The 19,375-nt window shown below is 33.2% G+C and overlaps 1 protein-coding gene across 2 annotated transcripts; it reads left to right on the top strand.

Annotated features, from left to right (window-relative positions):
- Positions 1-11,259: 11,259 nt before the first annotated feature.
- LOC111899225 (aldehyde dehydrogenase family 2 member C4) lies at positions 11,260-16,103 on the top strand. Of its 2 annotated transcripts, XM_023895092.3 has the most exons (9): positions 11,260-11,467; positions 13,305-13,447; positions 13,776-14,159; positions 14,431-14,520; positions 14,608-14,781; positions 14,867-15,004; positions 15,097-15,234; positions 15,310-15,371; positions 15,559-16,103. In XM_023895092.3, the coding sequence occupies exons 1-9, from the start codon at positions 11,359-11,361 to the stop codon at positions 15,830-15,832; spliced, it is 1,512 nt and encodes a 503-aa protein (XP_023750860.1). In that variant the 5' UTR covers positions 11,260-11,358; the 3' UTR covers positions 15,833-16,103. The 2 variants fall into 2 exon arrangements, with proteins under 2 accessions (XP_023750860.1, XP_023750861.1); XM_023895093.3 differs by lacking the exon at positions 13,305-13,447 and having other exon boundaries at positions 11,308-11,467.
- The last annotated feature ends 3,272 nt before the right edge of the window (positions 16,104-19,375 follow it).

Genomic DNA, 19,375 nt, shown 5'->3' with positions numbered 1-19,375 from the left:
GTCACAAAACATGAAGGGCACACTCGAGATTAAAACATGTCATTGAAAAGTTCAATGAATCTCAAAAGAAGCTAGGAGTTTCAAAAACCAATTAAAACCTAATAATACATTTTGTTTATCTTGGTGGAAATTGGTGAATCGTCATTCACCTACCTTTAAAAATTTTATAGCTTGGATTACGACATCCCTCTTCCAAGTTATAAAAGTATTGTGTTGGGTCCTAGCCTTAATATATCATATTGGGTGTTATATTAGGGAATTTATATCAACTATCTTGAATATCTCCCAAAAAGATGTCTGGTTTAGACATTTATGATCTTCCCAAATCTCTTCAAACAAGCTTTCCTAAATGAAGATGATGTCTCATGGAAATCATACTTCTTTCACCTCCTCCAATTATTCTCCCTAACCTACAAGTTCTTGAAAAGTTTAAGGTCACTCAAGCCTTATTCGCAAGGCAAGGTCTAGGTGTGCTCACATCTTGGAGATGAAGTCACATATTGACAATCCGGGAGAGTTGGGTGTCAAAGTCTTGAGAAAGTTGGATGTCCAATCACTTTCTAAGTCACATAGTGAGTTCCTTTGGGACTCCTATGAAACAGACTATGACAAGACCCTTAATGATATTATCTATTTGCTAAGATCAACTTCCTAAAACTTCATGAACATTGACAATGATGACACTAGAAATCTAGAAAAAGCATTCTCTTCCCAATGGAAAGGGATCGGCCATAGTCAACTTGGTTGACCAAATGGTAAAGAGAAAATCTAAGTCTATGATAGTACCGGTACCATTACCAAAGGGTCCATATGTTTATATTGCAAAAGGAAGGGGCATTAGTTGCGAAGCTGCCAATTTTACCTAAGGATGTTAAAGTCAGTAAGTTTGACCCTACTTCAGGTAAAATTCACTATCTAACTTTGCTAAGTTTCTATACTGAGATTCTTTATACATGATGTGACTGGGTCACATGTTGATGTTTTAAGAATCAAAGGAAAGTGAAGAAACTTAAAGAAAGAATATGATGAATCTGATCGCGTAGATGGATTTCTATCGCATAGTTTGAAGATCAGATTCTTGAGCTACTTCTTAGGAGTTATAATATATTGCTTAGGAATAGATAACAACAAAGTTTTCATGCGCTTTTGCATTGTAAGGATAGTTTTTCCGCAAAGTTTTTAAAATAAAAGGGAAAATTTTGATTTTATTTATTTTAAAACATCCTTACAATGGCATTTGAGAAAAAAATGTTGCTTATATGATTTCATTAATAGCAAGAGTGGAAATATGAAATTGATTATTTCATTTGTGATAATATCTAAATTTACCAAATAAGGAAAGATCCTCATCACCCAAGTTTCAATTGGACCGAAACTTGGAATCACGCAAATTATATAGCATGATGAATGAGAACTTTCGATCTTTGGAAAATTAAGACTAGTTCCTTGTTCACATGTATATGTCAGTCAAGTGAAGGACTAAGGGATCGAGTACACATTCTTGTGCATTGGTCAAGTCCACCACAAAATATCGATAAGATTATTCGTTATAATTTACTAAAGCTCAGTAAATATGGTTATACTTACAAGCTTAAGTGTAATTCTGAGACATTGGAAAAGGTTCGAACGTATGGCAGAGCGAATAAGAAGAATCAACTTAGGCAGAAAGATAAAAGTTTCTCAAATCTGAAAAGATGGGAGAGTACGTTAGTATCAGTTTTATGATCATCTTAATGATTAAGAAACCATAGCACAATTAGATCTCTAAGGAAATCTTAGTGCATTCTTATGACTAAGAAGAGGAATCTTGAAGTGTTGGAATGGTTAAATCAAGAAAATGAGTCATACTTCGTTCCAAAACAATTCTTAAAGTCATACTCCAAGAATGTAACTTGAGTGACATGTCTTAAAGAATGTTTAAAACACTTGTCAAATGTGAGAGTAAAAGTTTTCTACTCTTGTACATCTAAAATTGGTAAGTTGTGATGTTTTGGATAAAACAAAGACCAACTAAGGCCAATTGTGTGAAGTGTTTGTCTTGATTAGAATCCACACTATGTCTTGAATATCTGACAAGAAAGTCTTATATGTCAAGAGGACAGTGGGAGTCTTAAAGGTCTTGAAAGTCTCAAGAACTAATCAAGAATAAAACCTGAAGTTCTTCACTAGCGCACAACTTGAGGTTTATAACCTATCGTGTTGACATTTTCCGTGCCCATTCCAGTTGATGTTGGCTTTGCATATGAGTTCTTAGAGTTCTCAATTGGTTTCACAACAACTTGGAAGCAATGGCAGGCCCTTGAGCTACCAGATGGCAAGAAATTAAGATTGAGTTCAGTCCATACGAGTTTGAATTTGTCATTAACCTTGTCTTGTGATTATGGTTTTGACAAATTCATATGGGTAGGAACTCATACACCATAAAAATCTAAGTGTCATAAGGTTTCTCTCCGATTCATGAAAATGATGGTGAGGAAACACTTTCACTAAGTAGATTTTTATGTAGATAGCAATTGTGATATTTTCATTCTCAAAGTCGTTAGTGGAGCGTGTGTGGTTAACCATCACACTAACATGGACTTGTGAGAAGTGGCAAAGGTCTAAACAATCAAGACTATGATTACGACATCCCTTTTCATAGTTCTTAAAATTGTTTAGACACACCTGTGAGCTATCTAAGATAAGGTGTATGATATTGATAAAGTTTTATCAAAGCAATCTAGTATCAGAAATCTGAACTTTGGTAAGAAAGTCAATAAAGTATTGATTTCTAGAAGTCCAGCTGATTTCTGAGTACATGTCAAAGCTAGTGGGAGCATAAGTGTTATGCTAATAATCATCATGTTAGTGGGAGCATGATAATTATGATAAAGGTTGCAAGTTAGCAATGTTAATTATAGAAAACAAAAGGTCTCAATTGGGAAAAAGTTGTTTTACTATAATTAAGGGAGAGGAAATTATACTTCATCTCAAATCGATAAGCTTAGATCGTGAGATTTTAATCAATTTAGTCAAGTATATATAGGAATTATATGTTGGAATGGCTCAAGATAAGCAAATTCTATATATGGGTCCATTATTTGTGTTCTAAAATTCGATTATGATTACGGCATCCCTTTTCATAATCTGAATTATGAGAACTTGGCAAACAGAAATGGAAATGTTATAGCAAAAGACTAGTTTAGTCTTTATGTGAGACATCATGAATCGTGTCCCATATGCTTCAGATATAGGATCGATTACATGTGCTATATTCATCCTTGCTAAAATTTTCCAAATGACTGGGGCATTAAGAAGGGAAAAGGTCTAGAATTTGATATGACTAAAAGGATTAATCAATTGTTGAGGCCAATCTAAGGTTTACCAAAGATTGGTTGCTCAAGGACAGTTGGAAGCATAATGTTAACTCTGGAAGGACCATATTGACATAATCTGTAAGGAGGAAACTCTTGTTCAGAAGTGATAGTCAAAACGGAATATGGAAATGTTTCAAAGTTAGAAATTATTCAATCTATGTAAGATTAGGAAACTTAATGCAAGAAGGATGTTTCCAAGGAGCTGATCTCCTTTGGAATGCTCTGTAATGGTTGTTGTCAAGTCTTTCTGACTTTGTGCATAATCATTACAAGAGGATCAATGCATATAAGTTTAGAATCTAACAGATTTCAGTAAAAGACATGAATTTGGAATTCTTGAATTTACAGTAAGGATTTGGGACTCTGAAATGAGAATCATTATAGTTATGTTCAATTGGTCTATTTCGCAAAGTAAAGATCATAGACAAACATAGTATGCATACTTGGTGTATAGCAGGAGTAGTGTTTAGAAAACATAGTGTACATGCTTAGAGCATGGCACAACTATTGTTTTAAATTCAAGAATAAAGTTGATAGCTGAAACAATATACAATGAATAATGTGTAATCATATGGTGATAAATAAAAGGTGTTTTATTTATGTTCATAGGTTTTGATACCATATTGGATTCAATTATTATTGTGTTTCACTTTGCATGTTTTAACTTCCAGAATAACTAGGTCATTGTTCTGGATGACTAGGTTATTCAAACCATCCACAGTCGGTCATATGTTGGAAGTATATATGAATCAAGACTGTCATGGCTTGGCTTATAGAGGTCTAAGATGTTGGACAAAGGGATACAACACTCATGGGTGCTCATAAGTTTTGAGTATTGGATTCAACCCGTGCTCATTGGAATCACTTCATGGATTTTATCACGAGTGATCATGAGACGATAATATCTTATATTCTTCAAACCTAGAGATATGAGTTGTTACTATGAGTTGGTTGTACATTGATTGCACGAAAACGCATTGGTAACTCGATGTTATAAAATGTGCCTTTGTGTATGATTCAACAAGTAGTAGAACAAGCCATATGAGTCAAAGTTTATCCATTCCTTTTACCTTAGGGATAAAAGCGATATATGTGGGCCCCTCGATGATTTGGTGATGACAAATGTAAGTGCTCGGCCGGGCCAGGACTGATTTGATTTGTTCAATTAGTCAGTCGTCATATATCGGAAATCGGGAAACAACAAATGGACAGAGAGAATGATTATAATCCATGTCTCAGTCCATATGATATCTAGAATGTAGTAATATATGATCCCTTATCTAATGGACAAGTCATTGACAAAGGTCAGAGTTCATCTACAAGGTCAGAGTTCGACAGAAGCTTTTGAGAGCTACGATTGCCAGTCGGTTCTTGAAGTCATACGCAATAATAGTTTTAGACTTATACAAGTGGGAGACTGTTGGATTAATGTCTAATTCCATAACTATAATTGGTGAGACTTGCCCCGACCCAGCATGGTCCATTTGGGTTGCATGGCATCATGCATTTGGATAGACTATAATGAGAGAAATAACACTTAAGGTTGGTTAATATATTATAAGTTCAAATATATTAATAAGATTATTTAATTAGTATTGATCAAGAATTAATCTAGGATTAATTAAGTAATCAAAAGAAGACCAATTAAATATATGGGTTGATAATGTAAATCATCCATACTTATATAGTGGGCTAATGCTTCATGGATTGTCAAGTTGGGCTAAGACCCATAAGATGCTCCATGGTGTATTTGTATCCATGGATCATGGAAATGAAAGGCCTTGACAATTAGGGTTTACATGGTGTAACCCTAACTATATAACGATCTTATTCTTGGAGAAAATCGGCCACTATGGGAAATAGAAAGGGCTGGCCGATTTTCATGAAGTGTGATGTTCTCTCAAGTCATTCCATGTGCATTTGGTGTTGTGTGAACCATTTGAGGTGTCACACTTGGGGCACTAGGCACTCAAGCTTCATGAAGACAATCTACATCAAAGAGGTATGTAATTCTAACTTGATATATTCATTTGAATCAATGTTATTATGCTAGTTAGGATGAATATCTTGGACAGTTCATATTTGCATGTATAATAGAGAAAACATAGATCCAAGGTATTTAGGGTTGCATGTATACTTAGGAGTGTTAGAACGCTCATAACCCAACAACAACCGCTAAGACTGATGTTGATTTGATATTTTTGTACTGATATAGTTTAGAGTCGGAGGAGGTTGCTTCTTGATAGAGGTCAAAAATGTATCTTTGGATGATCCGATGGAGAAAACTGAGATCTGAATCCAGATCTTGGAACATCTTTTACATTTTGTGATTTTAATATGTTTATTTTAGGTGGCGGAATGGAACAAATTAGTAGGCATCCCTATATCTACTAGAGGTAGCAAATTCATGTTCTATAATTCTAATGTTATGAGAATGTTGTTTGAAGATGGTTATTTGGTAATAAATCTTTAAGTTCTATTTGTTGATCGTCTAAATTTTTTTTTTATTGTTGTTATTTCCATCAATTATTTAACCGAATAAACCGATAAAGAATATACCTTTTTTTTTAGTTTTAGTATTCAACCGAATAATCTGATCATATTTGCATCTGGTAATTTGTTTGATAAAATCAGTTATTTTGATTAAATTTGTATCTCCTACAATGGCCGAATACTGTTTTGGGGACAATTGATCGAAACTTTTTACGTTGCTCCTGCTAGGGATGAGCATATGGACCAGGGAACCGGCCGGAACCGGTACCAGAACCGAAACCGGTCGGGCCGGTACTAGGACGTTATTTTTGTGGATTTTTGGAACCGGGAACCGGTAGGAACCGGAACCGATATAACCGGAATCGGTAGAACCGGCAAAAACCGGTAGAATCGGCAAAAACCGGAACCGTATGATGCTATTTTTCGAAGACCGGTTCCAACATTTGAAGACACGACAAGAACCGGTAGGAACCGGGAACCGGTAGAACCGCCGGGGTGGTTCGGTTCTTGATTTTGGCCCAAGCCGGTTCCCGGTTCTGGTCCGGTTCTGGCCGGTTCGGTCCTTTTGCTCATCCCTAGCTCCTGCAATTGACCATTTTGTCCCCGTAGTCAAGAGGTTCTTCGCATGATTACTAAAGTTTGATGATTATATTACAAGACACTGAGAGGGGTAGAAAGAAAAACGAGAAAAATGTATTATGAAAAACCTATCAAATTCATAGGAAAAGATATTTCAGAATAACGTGTGGTCTCTAAAGTGGAGTAATGTATAATGCGTGGTCTGCAAGATTGTACTTGTAAAACTATGTAATTGTTAATCAAATTTGTTTGTTTTTTTGTTTTGTTTTGTTTTGTTTTTTTTTAAGATCAAATAAACAAATAAGCGATCATAAGTAACAAACCAAATTAATAACTCAAACAAATCCAAAATGTTAATGTAGAATTAAAATATGCTATAACTATTTAAAACTAGGTGAGGAACCCCCGCGTTGCAGAGGTCGGATGCAACAGGTCTTTCAGCAAAATTGAAATATGAACAAAATAACTTTACATTTTAAGAATGACTTTTAAAAAAATTAAATTCCTATTTTTTACATATTCATTTTCACTATAGGATGTAAAAAGTTTGTTTTTTTATATATATATATATTTGTTTTAAAAAACTAAAATTGCACCTTAAGACGGATTTGAACACAAAATGACCAGGAAACCGGAACTATTCCCAACACGTATCCGCACAAAATATGGGTACTGACATAAAATGACCTAAAGACGGATTTGAACACAAACACATAAACAGAGGACCATTCTTGCCAAAAATCACATAAGTTTACTATTCCTAAAAAGTGTCCTCCTTTAATATATACTAGGCGAATGCCCGCGCATTGCGTGGGATATAAAAAAATATTTTATATTAAAAATAACTAAATCATTGTTATTAACAATTAAATAATAATTTCATAAAAAAATATAAAAAATGATTTTTAGTATTGGTATTATGTTGAACTATATTATAAGAGATAAAGTTGGAACTTGAAGTTGTTTTGCATATACAAAGTTATATGATTAAAATAAAAAAAAATTAATTTTTAAATATAAATAAATCGTTATTGTTATCTATTAAATAATAATTTCATATTAAATTAAAACGTTTATATTAAATATTATCAGTATGTAGAAAATACGATAATAGAGACATCTTTTTATATATCTTAAATATTATCATTCTGTACAACATATGATAATAGAGACAACTTTTTATCTTAAATAGTAAAAAATGTTTTGTATCATATATATTACCATAATTATGTAGAACATATGATAATAGTGACGTCTTTTATAAGGTTGAAACTTTAAATTGTATTACATACAGGGTTGTAAAACTTGGCTAACACAACCAAATACTCGGCATGTTACTTAAACTCGGCCTCCAATGGAAGCGAGTTTGCCTAATTCAGCCAGAAGACACTCGGATCTTTATTAAACTCGATCCAAATCTAAAAGATACGGTCCAAAATCATTTTCGAAATTCTGAAATTTAATTGGTCATTTGTCGACAAAGAAAATCTCACCAAAGAATACACTCACCGTCCTACAAAGTTAGACGCAAGGAGGATCTCATGGCTTAATCCCTTTAAAATATTTCATAACCTTTGCTATTTATAGAGGAGAATACATTATCTTGTTTACTCTCACGATCAATGTGGGATGAAGACATTTTAATTAAACTCATTTCTTTATTTGCCAATAATTTCATTTTGTAAAATAAAATATTAAATAATAAAAATAAAACGTTATCCAAAAAATTTATTGTTCAATAGATCCATTTTTCAGTAATCTCGTAAGTTGCTATAAAAAATTAAATTTTTATTGAATAAAATTTTGTGAAATCCTAAAATCATAAATTCAATTAGGTACTTAATATCAAAGTTTGTTTATATGTATTTTCATGATTCAAAATGTCATTATAAAATGAATTCATTTATAAAATATAATCGAGTATATATTTCGTGCTTTTGAATCAATGTGATTTTTCAAACAATTATAATTTTATGTTTAGGTAGATTTTTTTTATATTTATATAACATTATGTAACTTATAATATTATTATAAACAATTTGAATAATCATGGGAGTTTCAAATGTACGTGGTGAAAGAAAAATGTTTCATTTATTGGTCCAAATTGATCAAACTCGGACTGATTCAACTTAATATACCAAACTAAATAACGTTTTTTCTATTGAAACCCGGTTTGTATATATTTTGTGTTTTTGAATCAAATTTATTTTTCAAACAATTATAATTTTATGTTTAGGTAACTTATTTATAATATTATTAGAAACAATTTGAAAAATCATGGGAGTTTCAAATGTATGTGCTGAAAGGAAAATGCTTCATTTATCGGTCCAAATTGATCAAACTTAGACCGATTCAACTCAATATATCAAACTACATAACGGTTTTTCAACTAAAACTCTGTTTGAACCTAAAAAAATCTTGTTCAAAACCATTTTTGGGATTCTAAAACTTAAATAGACAATTGTCAATAAAGACAATCTCACCAAAGAATATCCTCAACATCCTAAAAAGGTAGGCATAAGGAAGTTCTCATGGTTTGGTCCCTTTGAAACATTTCACAACATTTTCTATTTATAGAAGAGGAAACGTTATCTTCTTTACTCTCACCATCAATGTGGGATGGAGACATTGTAATAAAACACACTTTCTTGTTAATAAAACATTATTCAACTTATTTAGTAAAACACTCTTTCTCTTGTTTACCCTTTCTTTATTGTTCAATAATTCCATTTTTCTATAATCTCGTAAGTTGCTATCCAAAAAAATAAGTTTTTACTGAATAACTTTTTGTTCAATTCTAAAATTATAAATTCATTTAGGTACTTAATATAGAAAGTTTGTTTATATGTATTTTCGAGATTCAAAAGTTCATTATAAAAAGGTTCATTTATAAAATATAATCTGCGTATATATTTCGTGCTTTTGATTAAATCGAATTTTCAAACAATTATAATTTTATGTTTAGGTAGATGTTTTTTTATATTTATATAACATTATGTAACTTTTTTAAAATATCATTGGAAACAATTTGAAAAATCATGGGAGTTTCAAATGTATGTAGTGAAAGGAAAATGTTTCTTTTATGGTCCAAATAAATCAAACTCAGACCGATTCAACTAAATATACCAAACTACATATTTTTTTTCTAGTGAAACCCGGTTTGTATATATTTCGTGCTTTTGAATCAAAGTGATTTTTCAAACAGTTATAATTTTAGGTTTAGGTAGATGTTTTTTTATATTTATATAAAATTATGTAACTTATTTATAATATTATTAGAAATAATTTGAAAAATCATGGGAGTTTCAAATGTTTGTTGTGAAAGGAAAATGATTCCTTTATCGGTCCAAATTGATCCAACTCCAGTTCAACTTAATATACCCAACTATGTAGTTTTTTTTTTAACTGAAACACGTTTTAAACCTGAAAAAATTCGATTCAAAACCATTTTTGGAATTCTAAAAGTTAACTGGACACTTGCCAATATAGACAATCTCACCAAATAATACCTTCAAAATCCTACAAAGGTAGGCATGAGGAAGTTCTCATGGTTTGGTCCCTTTGAAACATTTCACAACCTTTCCTATTTATAGAAGAGGAAATATTCTCTTGTTTACTCTCATCATCGATGTGGGATGAAGACATTGTAATAAAACACACTTTCTTGTTTATAGAACATTATTTAACTTATTTATAATATTATTGTAAGGAAATTGAAAAGTCATAGGAGTTTCAAATGAATGTGGTGAAAGAAAGTTAAAAAATGGGGTTTCAAATGCATGAGATTCAAGAAAAAATGTTAGCTTTATAAGTATGTATGATATATAAAAGTATGAACATGATAACGTAATTAAAGTATTATGTAATTATATTATTAGTAATTCAAACAAGTTTCTAAAGTTATGTATTTTATTAAAAAAAAAAAAAAAAAACACACACTAAGTTTTGCACATATTTTACCTTAGGTAGTCAAAATTACGTATTTAGCTTTCTTTTTTTAATTAATGACTTTAACAAGTTTCCTTTTAAATTTCTGAACAGTTATGTGAGTGTTGGATGTCTGAGTGTTGGATGTCCTATAAATACTGTTACAGAATCTCGACCAATCAAATAGATTGTGTGATTGATATATAAAAGTTTTCAGCACAATGTCATTAATGTCGAAATAGTTGTTGGTCAATATGTTGGAAATATGATATTTTTGCCAGAGATTCCTCTATGTCCATATGAATATGTCATGTTCCTGTTCAAAGTGAAGAGAAAACAATTTTGAATTCGATTATATTTTGTGATGGCCATCAATAAAGCTTGGCGGCAAATAATTCTAAATGTAGGTATTTATCTTCCGGAATAGGTTTTCTTGCATAACCAACTTTATGTGACATTATCCAGAGGTTATCACGTGTCACTACAAAATTATTAGTGATCCTTAATGAATAATTCAACGTCAATGGAGTCTAAATATCAAATATGGTTTATAAAGAAGTGTTGCACGATTAATAATTCACAGTCAATCGTTTATTCATGTACGTTTGTAAAGAACCCTAACTTTTCATTTTTAAATCTTATTGATTTCTTTTCTGCTAGCATAGCTCTTATTGATAATTGTTTAGATGTTTTAAACTATTTACACAAAAGAATTAATCGTCTCTGAGAACTAATTTCTGAAAAAACAATTTGCACCCATAGCTTGGCACGGGTAAACGGTTAGTATATATATATATATATATATATATATATATATATATATATATATATATATATATATATATATATATGTGTGTGTGTGTGTGTGTGTGTGTGTGTGTGTGTGTGTGTGTGTGTGTGTGTGTGAGAGAGAGAGAGAGAGAGAGAGAGAGAGAGAGAGAGAGATTATATAAATTAGTGTTGGAGGGTGGAATAAACTCAAAGAGAAAGATAGAGAGAGTCCATGGCGGAAGGAAGTAACGGAAACATCAACTCAGAGATTTACAAGAAGATTCCCAGTATAAAGTTTACAAAGCTTTTCATCAATGGAGATTTTGTTGATTCCGTTTCAGGTTTCTTTTCTATTCCCTACCCAATGTTAAATTGTGCTGAAGATAACATAGTAGCGTTGTACTCATGCTTACACTTACGTTTTATATAATTGATATAATCTTTGATCAAACATATTATTACTTGTTTTTTATTAAATGAACTTAATTATTAAGTATTTAATCTGGACCGATATACATTAGTGTTTCATTTATTTATTTTATCTTTTTTTCCTTCCCAACTCTTTAAGTTCACATGATAAATAATTTTAAAATTTAATAAATATCATAATTAAAGTTAGTTTTTTGATATTTAAGGGTAAAAAAATAGTTATTTAGTTTCATTAGTAAGTCTAGAAAAAAAAATTGTATAGACAACATTTTGTCTATAAAGACATAATTAATTTTATTTATACACGACTGAAGTGGAAAAAAGATCCATTAATTAGATACTCCCACAAATATATTACTTCTATATTTTTCGTCTAATTTTCATCTATTTATATAACAGAAAAAGCGAGCTATAACAATTTAAGATCATCTCTTGTTCTATTGTCTAAAATTGATTATTTATGTTTAATAATTGTTGTGAAATGATTTGTAATTTCTTCTTCGTGATAGCCATGTATATATGAAACACAAGACGTTAAAATTTTAATGACCGTGAGTCCGTGACCCAGCCCATATCCAATCCGACCATTAAAGTTTCTAGTTCTTTACTATGTCAATATCAAAAAAAAAAAAAAAAAAAAAAAAAAAAAAAAAAAAAAAAAAAAACATTTTCATTCTAAATACGTAAATAGTAACTAAAACCATATTGTTTCGACTTTTTTTTTGGAACATAGACTTGCATTAAAACAACATATTGTTGTGAAAACTCTAAAGCACCCAAAACGTCTTAGATTTTTCTTTATACAGAAGTAACTTTAATATGCTCAAATCCAACCAATCCGACCAACAAACTATTTGATGCCAAATAGAAGAAGTGGTCTTGCAATAATGTTCAATCGTCTCATTATGATTGATACACGTTGGACAAAAAAATCAATATCCGAATACAAATTCCTTTTTTATTCAAATTGTACGTTTCAACTTTCGATGATTGAAAATGATAATATCCGAATACAGCTGTTAATGATAATTAATTAACTGTATATAAATAAAGAATAAAACGGGTTAGATTTTATTTGACACATACACAATCTATGAATCAAAAGGTTTATTTTAATAGAAACTAGATTACTTCATCTAGAAGATTACCCGTAGAGTCAAACTTTTATGTTAGCTTCAGACACTATATAAAACCAAACCCAAATATTTTATTTTATATTACTAATATATTAATTTCAAACACTCATTTAGAATAAAACCAAATATTTTATATTAGTATATTACTAAAAAAACCAAAACCAAACAGTTTATATTGTCAATAAATTAACTTTAAAGACTCATTTAGATACGACTCATGAAATTTGGACATTTATACTATTATTAATCGAAAGGTATGTGGTGAGATTAGATTGTGCCATATTTCAAAATACATTTTAACTAAGATTTTTTTTTTTTTTTAATATCGAAATGTCTTTATCATTTAATTAAATCTTAATGATACATATATAACCATACGTAACTCTTACTAATCAAACAAAACCAAAATGATAGATATCCAAATTAACCAGGCATCCATTGTTAATTGTGCAAAGCATTGACATTTCACCTTTTTCAATCTTCCATCTTGAATTATACAATCAATGAATTATTGGTCCATTTCTTTGCATTCATCTTTTCGTTGTCTCTTCATTAATTCTTTAAATATTAATTAAATTTACATTTTGAATATTGAAAACCAACAATTAAACAGGAAAAACATTTGATACGATAAATCCGGGTACAGAAGAAGTGATAGCAAAGATCGCAGAAGGAGATAAAGAAGATGTCGATTTGGCGGTAAAAGCTGCCCGAGAAGCTTTTGATCATGGTTCTTGGCCTCGTATGCCCGGATGTGTATGCATTTAATTATTTTTGCTTAATTTAATAAGTAAAAATAGATTATGTTAGAAATTATATATGAAAAAAAATAACCATGATATACGATAGTTCATTGATGTGATGGTTGAAATTTTTGTGGGCGTCGTTTTCTTAATTGGTATGGTGGTAAGAATATAGTAACTTCATAATAGAAGTCTCATGATTAAACATATATTATTTTTTACCTATTAACTTTTTACTGTGGATAAGGACTCATATATTCCTTTTCTCTTACTTTGTAAATGACTGTAATTACTTATAATGTTGCAATTTTAGTGATTAACCTAATCATATATATATGTAGGAGAGGGGTAAAATAATGAACAAATTTGCGGATTTAATCGATGAAAACCTTGAAGAATTAGCAGCATTGGAAACGATTGATGCGGGTAAAGTTTTTAGTTTTGAAACCGATGTTGACATCCCCGATGTATCAAAAGAACTTCGTTACTTTGCTGGGGCAGCAGATAAAATTCACGGAAGAACTTTGAAATTGTCTCGCCCATTTCAAGGCTACACTTTACTTGAACCTATTGGAGTTGTTGGCCTTATAATCCCCTGGAACTTCCCTAGTGGCATGTTCATTCTTAAATGTGCACCGGCTTTAGCCGCCGGTTGCACCATGGTCGTCAAGCCAGCCGAACAAGCGCCCCTCTCGGCTCTCTACTTGGTCCATTTGGCTAAACTAGTAAGCAAACCACTTAGGTTGGTGTTAATGATTTAGGTTATGTTTGGCGCATATAAGCTAGCTTATTGCAATTTAGTGTTTGATAAGATCACAAAAGTAACTTATAGTAATTTATAGTAACTTATAAACTTATAAGCTAGCTTTTGATAAGTTGATTTACTGATAAGCTAATTTATAAATTAAAAACTATATTTTAAGTTAACGCACCAAACATACCCTTAAATGTGTACCATTTTATGATGACTAGCTTTTTGTATGTTTTTTCTAATAGGCGGGGATCCCGAATGGTGTTGTCAATGTTGTGACAGGATTTGGGCATACCGCGGGTTCTGCTGTCGCTTCGCATATGGATATAAATAGTGTTCGTTATTTTTATTTTTATTTTGAAGAAGTAATGGTTTAAACATGTAACTTTATAAAATTAATGACAAATGTCATTGTTATTCAGGTTAGTTTTACTGGCTCAACGGAAGTCGGACGATTAATAATGCACGCTGCAGCTAACAGCAATTTGAAAACAGTTTCCTTAGAACTCGGGGGGAAATCCCCTCTCCTGATTTTTAACGATGCAAATGTCGACGAAGCTGCGGATCTTGCTCTCTTTGGGAGTCTTGCTAACAAGGTATTTTGAAAATTTTGTTTTATTATTTTATGTTAATATCATTGATATTAATTTTGTCTAAAACCATGTTATATTTGGTATATAGGGAGAAATTTGTGTTTGTACTTCACGTGTTTTTGTTCAAGAAGGCATTTACGATGAGCTTGTGATAAAATTGGTTGAAAAGGCAAAAACATGGGTCGTTGGTGATCCTTTTGATCCTAAGACGCAACAAGGACCCCAAGTATTATATATATTTACTTTACAATGAAGTTATTAAATTGAAAATCTAAGTGTTATAACTTATAAGTAACCTTTATATTTCTCTTTTTGAAGGTGGATAAGAAACAATATGAGAGAATACTTTCATACATTGATCATGGAAAGAGAGAAGGTGCTTCGTTGTTAGTTGGTGGTAGGCCTTGTGGTGACAAGGGATATTATATCGAGCCAACAATCTTTGAAAATGTTAAGGTATGTATCCATAACTACATTTCAGATTTCTAATATCCATCGTTAGTAATTTAATTTCTCTCCTTTTTAAACTAGGATGATATGCTTATTGCAAAGGATGAAATCTTTGGTCCAGTTATGGCTCTTATGAAATTCAAGTAAGGCCATGTTTTTTCCATTAATTGTTGTTTTAACTTTTAATAAAGTGACATGGAAGTAAAGCTTGCATTCTCTACTTTTTAGTAATTCGTTATTCTTCATTAAGTAACAAAAACACACACATATATAACTTATCAGACTAAGTGGTATTATTCTCTAGATTATGACACGTTAACAATATTACAGGACAACTGAAGAGGTGATTACAAGAGCAAATGCAACGACATATGGTCTAGCAGCTGGAATCATTACTAATGACTTGAATATAGCCAATCGGGTCTCGAGATCAATTAAGGCAGGTGTCATATGGATAAATTGTTACCATAATTTTGATTCGGGGTGCCCTGTTGGAGGTTACAAAATGAGTGGATTTGGAAAGGATCATGGTGTGGAAGCCCTAGAGAAGTATCTTCAAACAAAAGCTGTTGTGACTCCCATTTACGATTCACCATGGTTGTAAATCTTTACCATTTTGGTGTCTTGTGTGTTTGATGGTGATTGTTGTTCATGTAACCTAGTGAATAAATTTTAGTTCGTAAAGTTGCCATTATGGTAATGATATTTTGTATTATGATATAGAATATAATGTGTCAATATGTGAGCGATTACTGAAATAATTTATGTTAAGACGGTTGTGGTGTATGTGTGTGAAATAGAAGTGGTAAGTAGAGGTGAACATTGTAAACGTTTATCATTAGTGTTCATTATCATTATTATTAGTTTTGTGATTATCTGTTTGAGTTTGACTAGAATTTTCTTTATTCAAGATTGAATTTGTGTATATAAATTATCATGGGAAATCAATTGAGAACATGGAAAGAGGTCTTACTAATATTGGGCTTGAGCCTAGCAGGCCTGAATTGTTTGTATCTCATGCAACCATGGACTTGGCCCACTACACCAAATCAGGCTAGAAAGTCGGACCACGTCAACAACAAGCCTTTTCAGTATATCCACCTATATACATTTTGTATAGGATGCTCAAGCAAGTGCATCTTACATACGATCGACACTCAAGTCATAATCAACTCTTATTTTAATTCGAGAAATCATAATATTCTATCGTTGTCGTTAATTACATCTCAAATGTGTCCTTTACTTGACTCGTTTAATTATAAAAAAAATATTTCCATTAGTCATCTTACTACTAATTAATAACAAAAGTTATATCGAATTTGGCCATTTTGGCTTTTGTGTAAAGGCTTAACTTATGGGCCCATTTGGTTTTTGTGTAAAGGCTCCTAGCCCAGCGGTATCAGGTGGTGTCCTCCCTCTTGAGGTCGAGGGTTCAAGTCCCGTCATGGACATATGAGAATTAGGTGTTAGTTTAGGAGTAGATTAGTATATTTGTATTTGTCAGTTCAAAAAAAAATTTAATGGGGACACATCCTACCTAATAAATGAAAATAATTTTGTCATATGTCATTTTCTCATAATTTTGAGATATTTTCCACTTGTCATTTACTTCATTTTTTATTTTTCAATATATCATTAATTTAGTTTCTATAAATTAAACATACCATAATGACTATATTAATTTTAAATTTTAAATTTCAAATTTCAAATTTCAAATTTCAAACTTCAATTTCTATTTTAAATAAATTTTTAGTATAAACCTTCATATTTAATATTTTGTTATAATTAACATGTTTTGTACACACAACTAAATAAATAATTTTAATTTATTTTTTTTTATGTTTTTTCTTCTCATAATTTTTACTCATTTCTAATTTTAAATTCAAATAAACTTCCATTTTAATCATTCATATTTAAAATTTTATTTTAATCAACCCGTATAATATACGGGTTTCACAACTAGTCTTATAAGATACAACAGTGAAGGCAATCTTTTTTCCACTCTCCAAAGCTACTTGACATAAAACTTTGCATTTTCTCCTTGGCGTTTCTTAGTAACTTGTAACGATGAGATTTTCAAAACAAACTTTTCATTTTTCAGCAACCAAATTTATATAAAAATATTCTCAAAAGTATTCAACAATAGTTATCGAAACATAACATATCCCAAGATCACAAAATCAAATCCCTTCTCTAGTGTGTACGGGTCACGCCGGCGCCTTCCCACGGTCTTCGCTAGTACTTGAAACACATAACACAACAACTGTAAGCATAAATGCTTAGTGAGTTCCCCAAAATATTGGATACAACACATACGTCACTCGAAGCTATAGCACGACCCTCCAGTCGATGTGTCTCAGCGGGACCCACCAGTCTCGTAGCTCGTTGGACCCTCTGGTCCGGTCATAGCTCGTTGGACCCTCCGGCCCGGTCTATATCGTTGGACCCTCCGGCCCGGTCTGTATCGTTGGACCCTCCAGTCAACACATAACACCACATAATCTCATACATAGCACATAAGACCCTATGGTCAACACATAACACCACTCTAGGTAACGTATAGTGAGACGACTCACCTCGTGTAGCTCGGTAACTCGGAAATCTCGGACTCTGTGAAATAGGACCTGCCCATCACACGTTGCCCTACCTCGCCCCAAAAAATGGGGGTACGACACCTCCTTCCATACAACAGCTCAAAAGGTGGCATACCAATGCTCGAGTGATGGATGTTGTTATAGGAAAACTCAACCAAGGGCAAATACGTGTCCCAACTCCCGCCGAAATCCAGTACACATGCCCGAAGCATGTCCTCGAGCATCTGAATCGTCCGTTCGCTCTGTCCGTCGGTCTGTGGGTGGTATGCGGTACTAAAATGCAGCCTCGTACCCAATTCCTCATGAAATTTCTTCCAGAATCTGGAAGTGAAACGCACATCTTGATCTGAGACGATCGAGATCGGTACTCCATGTCGCGATACCACCTCCCTAACGTACAACTCTGCCAGCCTCTCCGTTGAAGAGCTCTTACTGATGGCAAGGAGGTGAGCGCTCTTCGTCAACCTGTCCACAATCACCCAAATTGCATCAACACCCCTGGCAGTCCTCGGCAATTTGGTGATAAAATCCATGGTGATCTGTTCCCACTTCCACTCGGGAATCTCTAACGGCTACAACTTACCATACGGACGCTGGTGCTCGGCCTTAACCTTGCAACAGGTCAAGCACATCTCTATGAACCATGCAACATCCCTCTTCATACAGGGCCACCAATACTCCTTCTTCAGGTCCAAATACATCTTAGTGTCCCCAGGGTGGATCGAGAACTTCGATCTATGCGCCTCCTCCATCAAGACGGTATGCGTTCCGCCCACAAACGGTACCCAAACCCGACCCTGGAAGGTCATAAGTCCTCGACTATCGGTAACAAAGTCTGATACCTACCCGATCACTCGCTCCCTCTTGCGGTTCTTCGGTCTCACGGCCTTCGCCTGGTCCCCTCAAATGGTGTCCCATACCGGAGTCATCACTGTCAATCTCATGCAAACATCGCGTATCGGGGCGCCCTCCGCCCTACGGCTCAGGGCATGGGCTACAACATTAGCCTTGCCCAGGTGGTACAGGATCTCACAGTCATAATCCTTCACCACATCCAGCCATCTCCTTTGGCGCATATTCAGGTTGGGCTGATCCATCAAATACTTCAAACTCTTGTGGTCCGTGTATAAAGTACACCGAACCCCGTACAAATAGTGACGCCAGATCTTGAGGGCGAACACCATTGCCCCCAACTCCAGATCGTGGGTGGGATACCTCGACTCATGAGGTTTCAGCTGCCTCGATGCATATGCTATCACATGCCCCCTCTGCATAAGCACCGCTCCCAACCCTGATATGGATGCATCACAGTACACTACAAAATCCTCCATCCCTTCCGGGAGTGCGAGCACCGGAGCTTCGCACAATCTCTGACGAAGTGTCTCAAATGAGGTCTACTGCTCCAGACCCCTTGAAAAAGCAACCCCCTTCCGGGTCAACTTGGTGAGTGGCACGACGATCTTAGAGAAATCTCTGATAAATCTCCTATAATAACCAGCCAAACCAAGGGAACTCCTGATCTCGGTAGGTGACCTTGGCACCTCCTAACTCAT

Source organism: Lactuca sativa, chromosome 8 (assembly GCF_002870075.4).
Source record: "Lactuca sativa cultivar Salinas chromosome 8, Lsat_Salinas_v11, whole genome shotgun sequence".
NCBI classification, from domain to species: Eukaryota; Viridiplantae; Streptophyta; class Magnoliopsida; order Asterales; family Asteraceae; genus Lactuca; species Lactuca sativa.
Note: the sequence above shows the minus strand (reverse complement) of the source record. Positions and strands in the feature narration are given on the sequence as shown.

Excerpts from the sequence above, each read along its gene's own strand:
- LOC111899225 (XM_023895092.3), top strand. The coding sequence starts at position 11,359 with ATGGCGGAAGGAAGTAACGGAAACATCAACTCAGAGATTTACAAGAAG. Across the intron at positions 13,448-13,775 it reads GGCCTCGTATGCCCGGATGT|GAGAGGGGTAAAATAATGAA; the intron begins GTATGCATTTAA and ends ATATATATGTAG. Across the intron at positions 15,005-15,096 it reads AGACGCAACAAGGACCCCAA|GTGGATAAGAAACAATATGA; the intron begins GTATTATATATA and ends CTCTTTTTGAAG.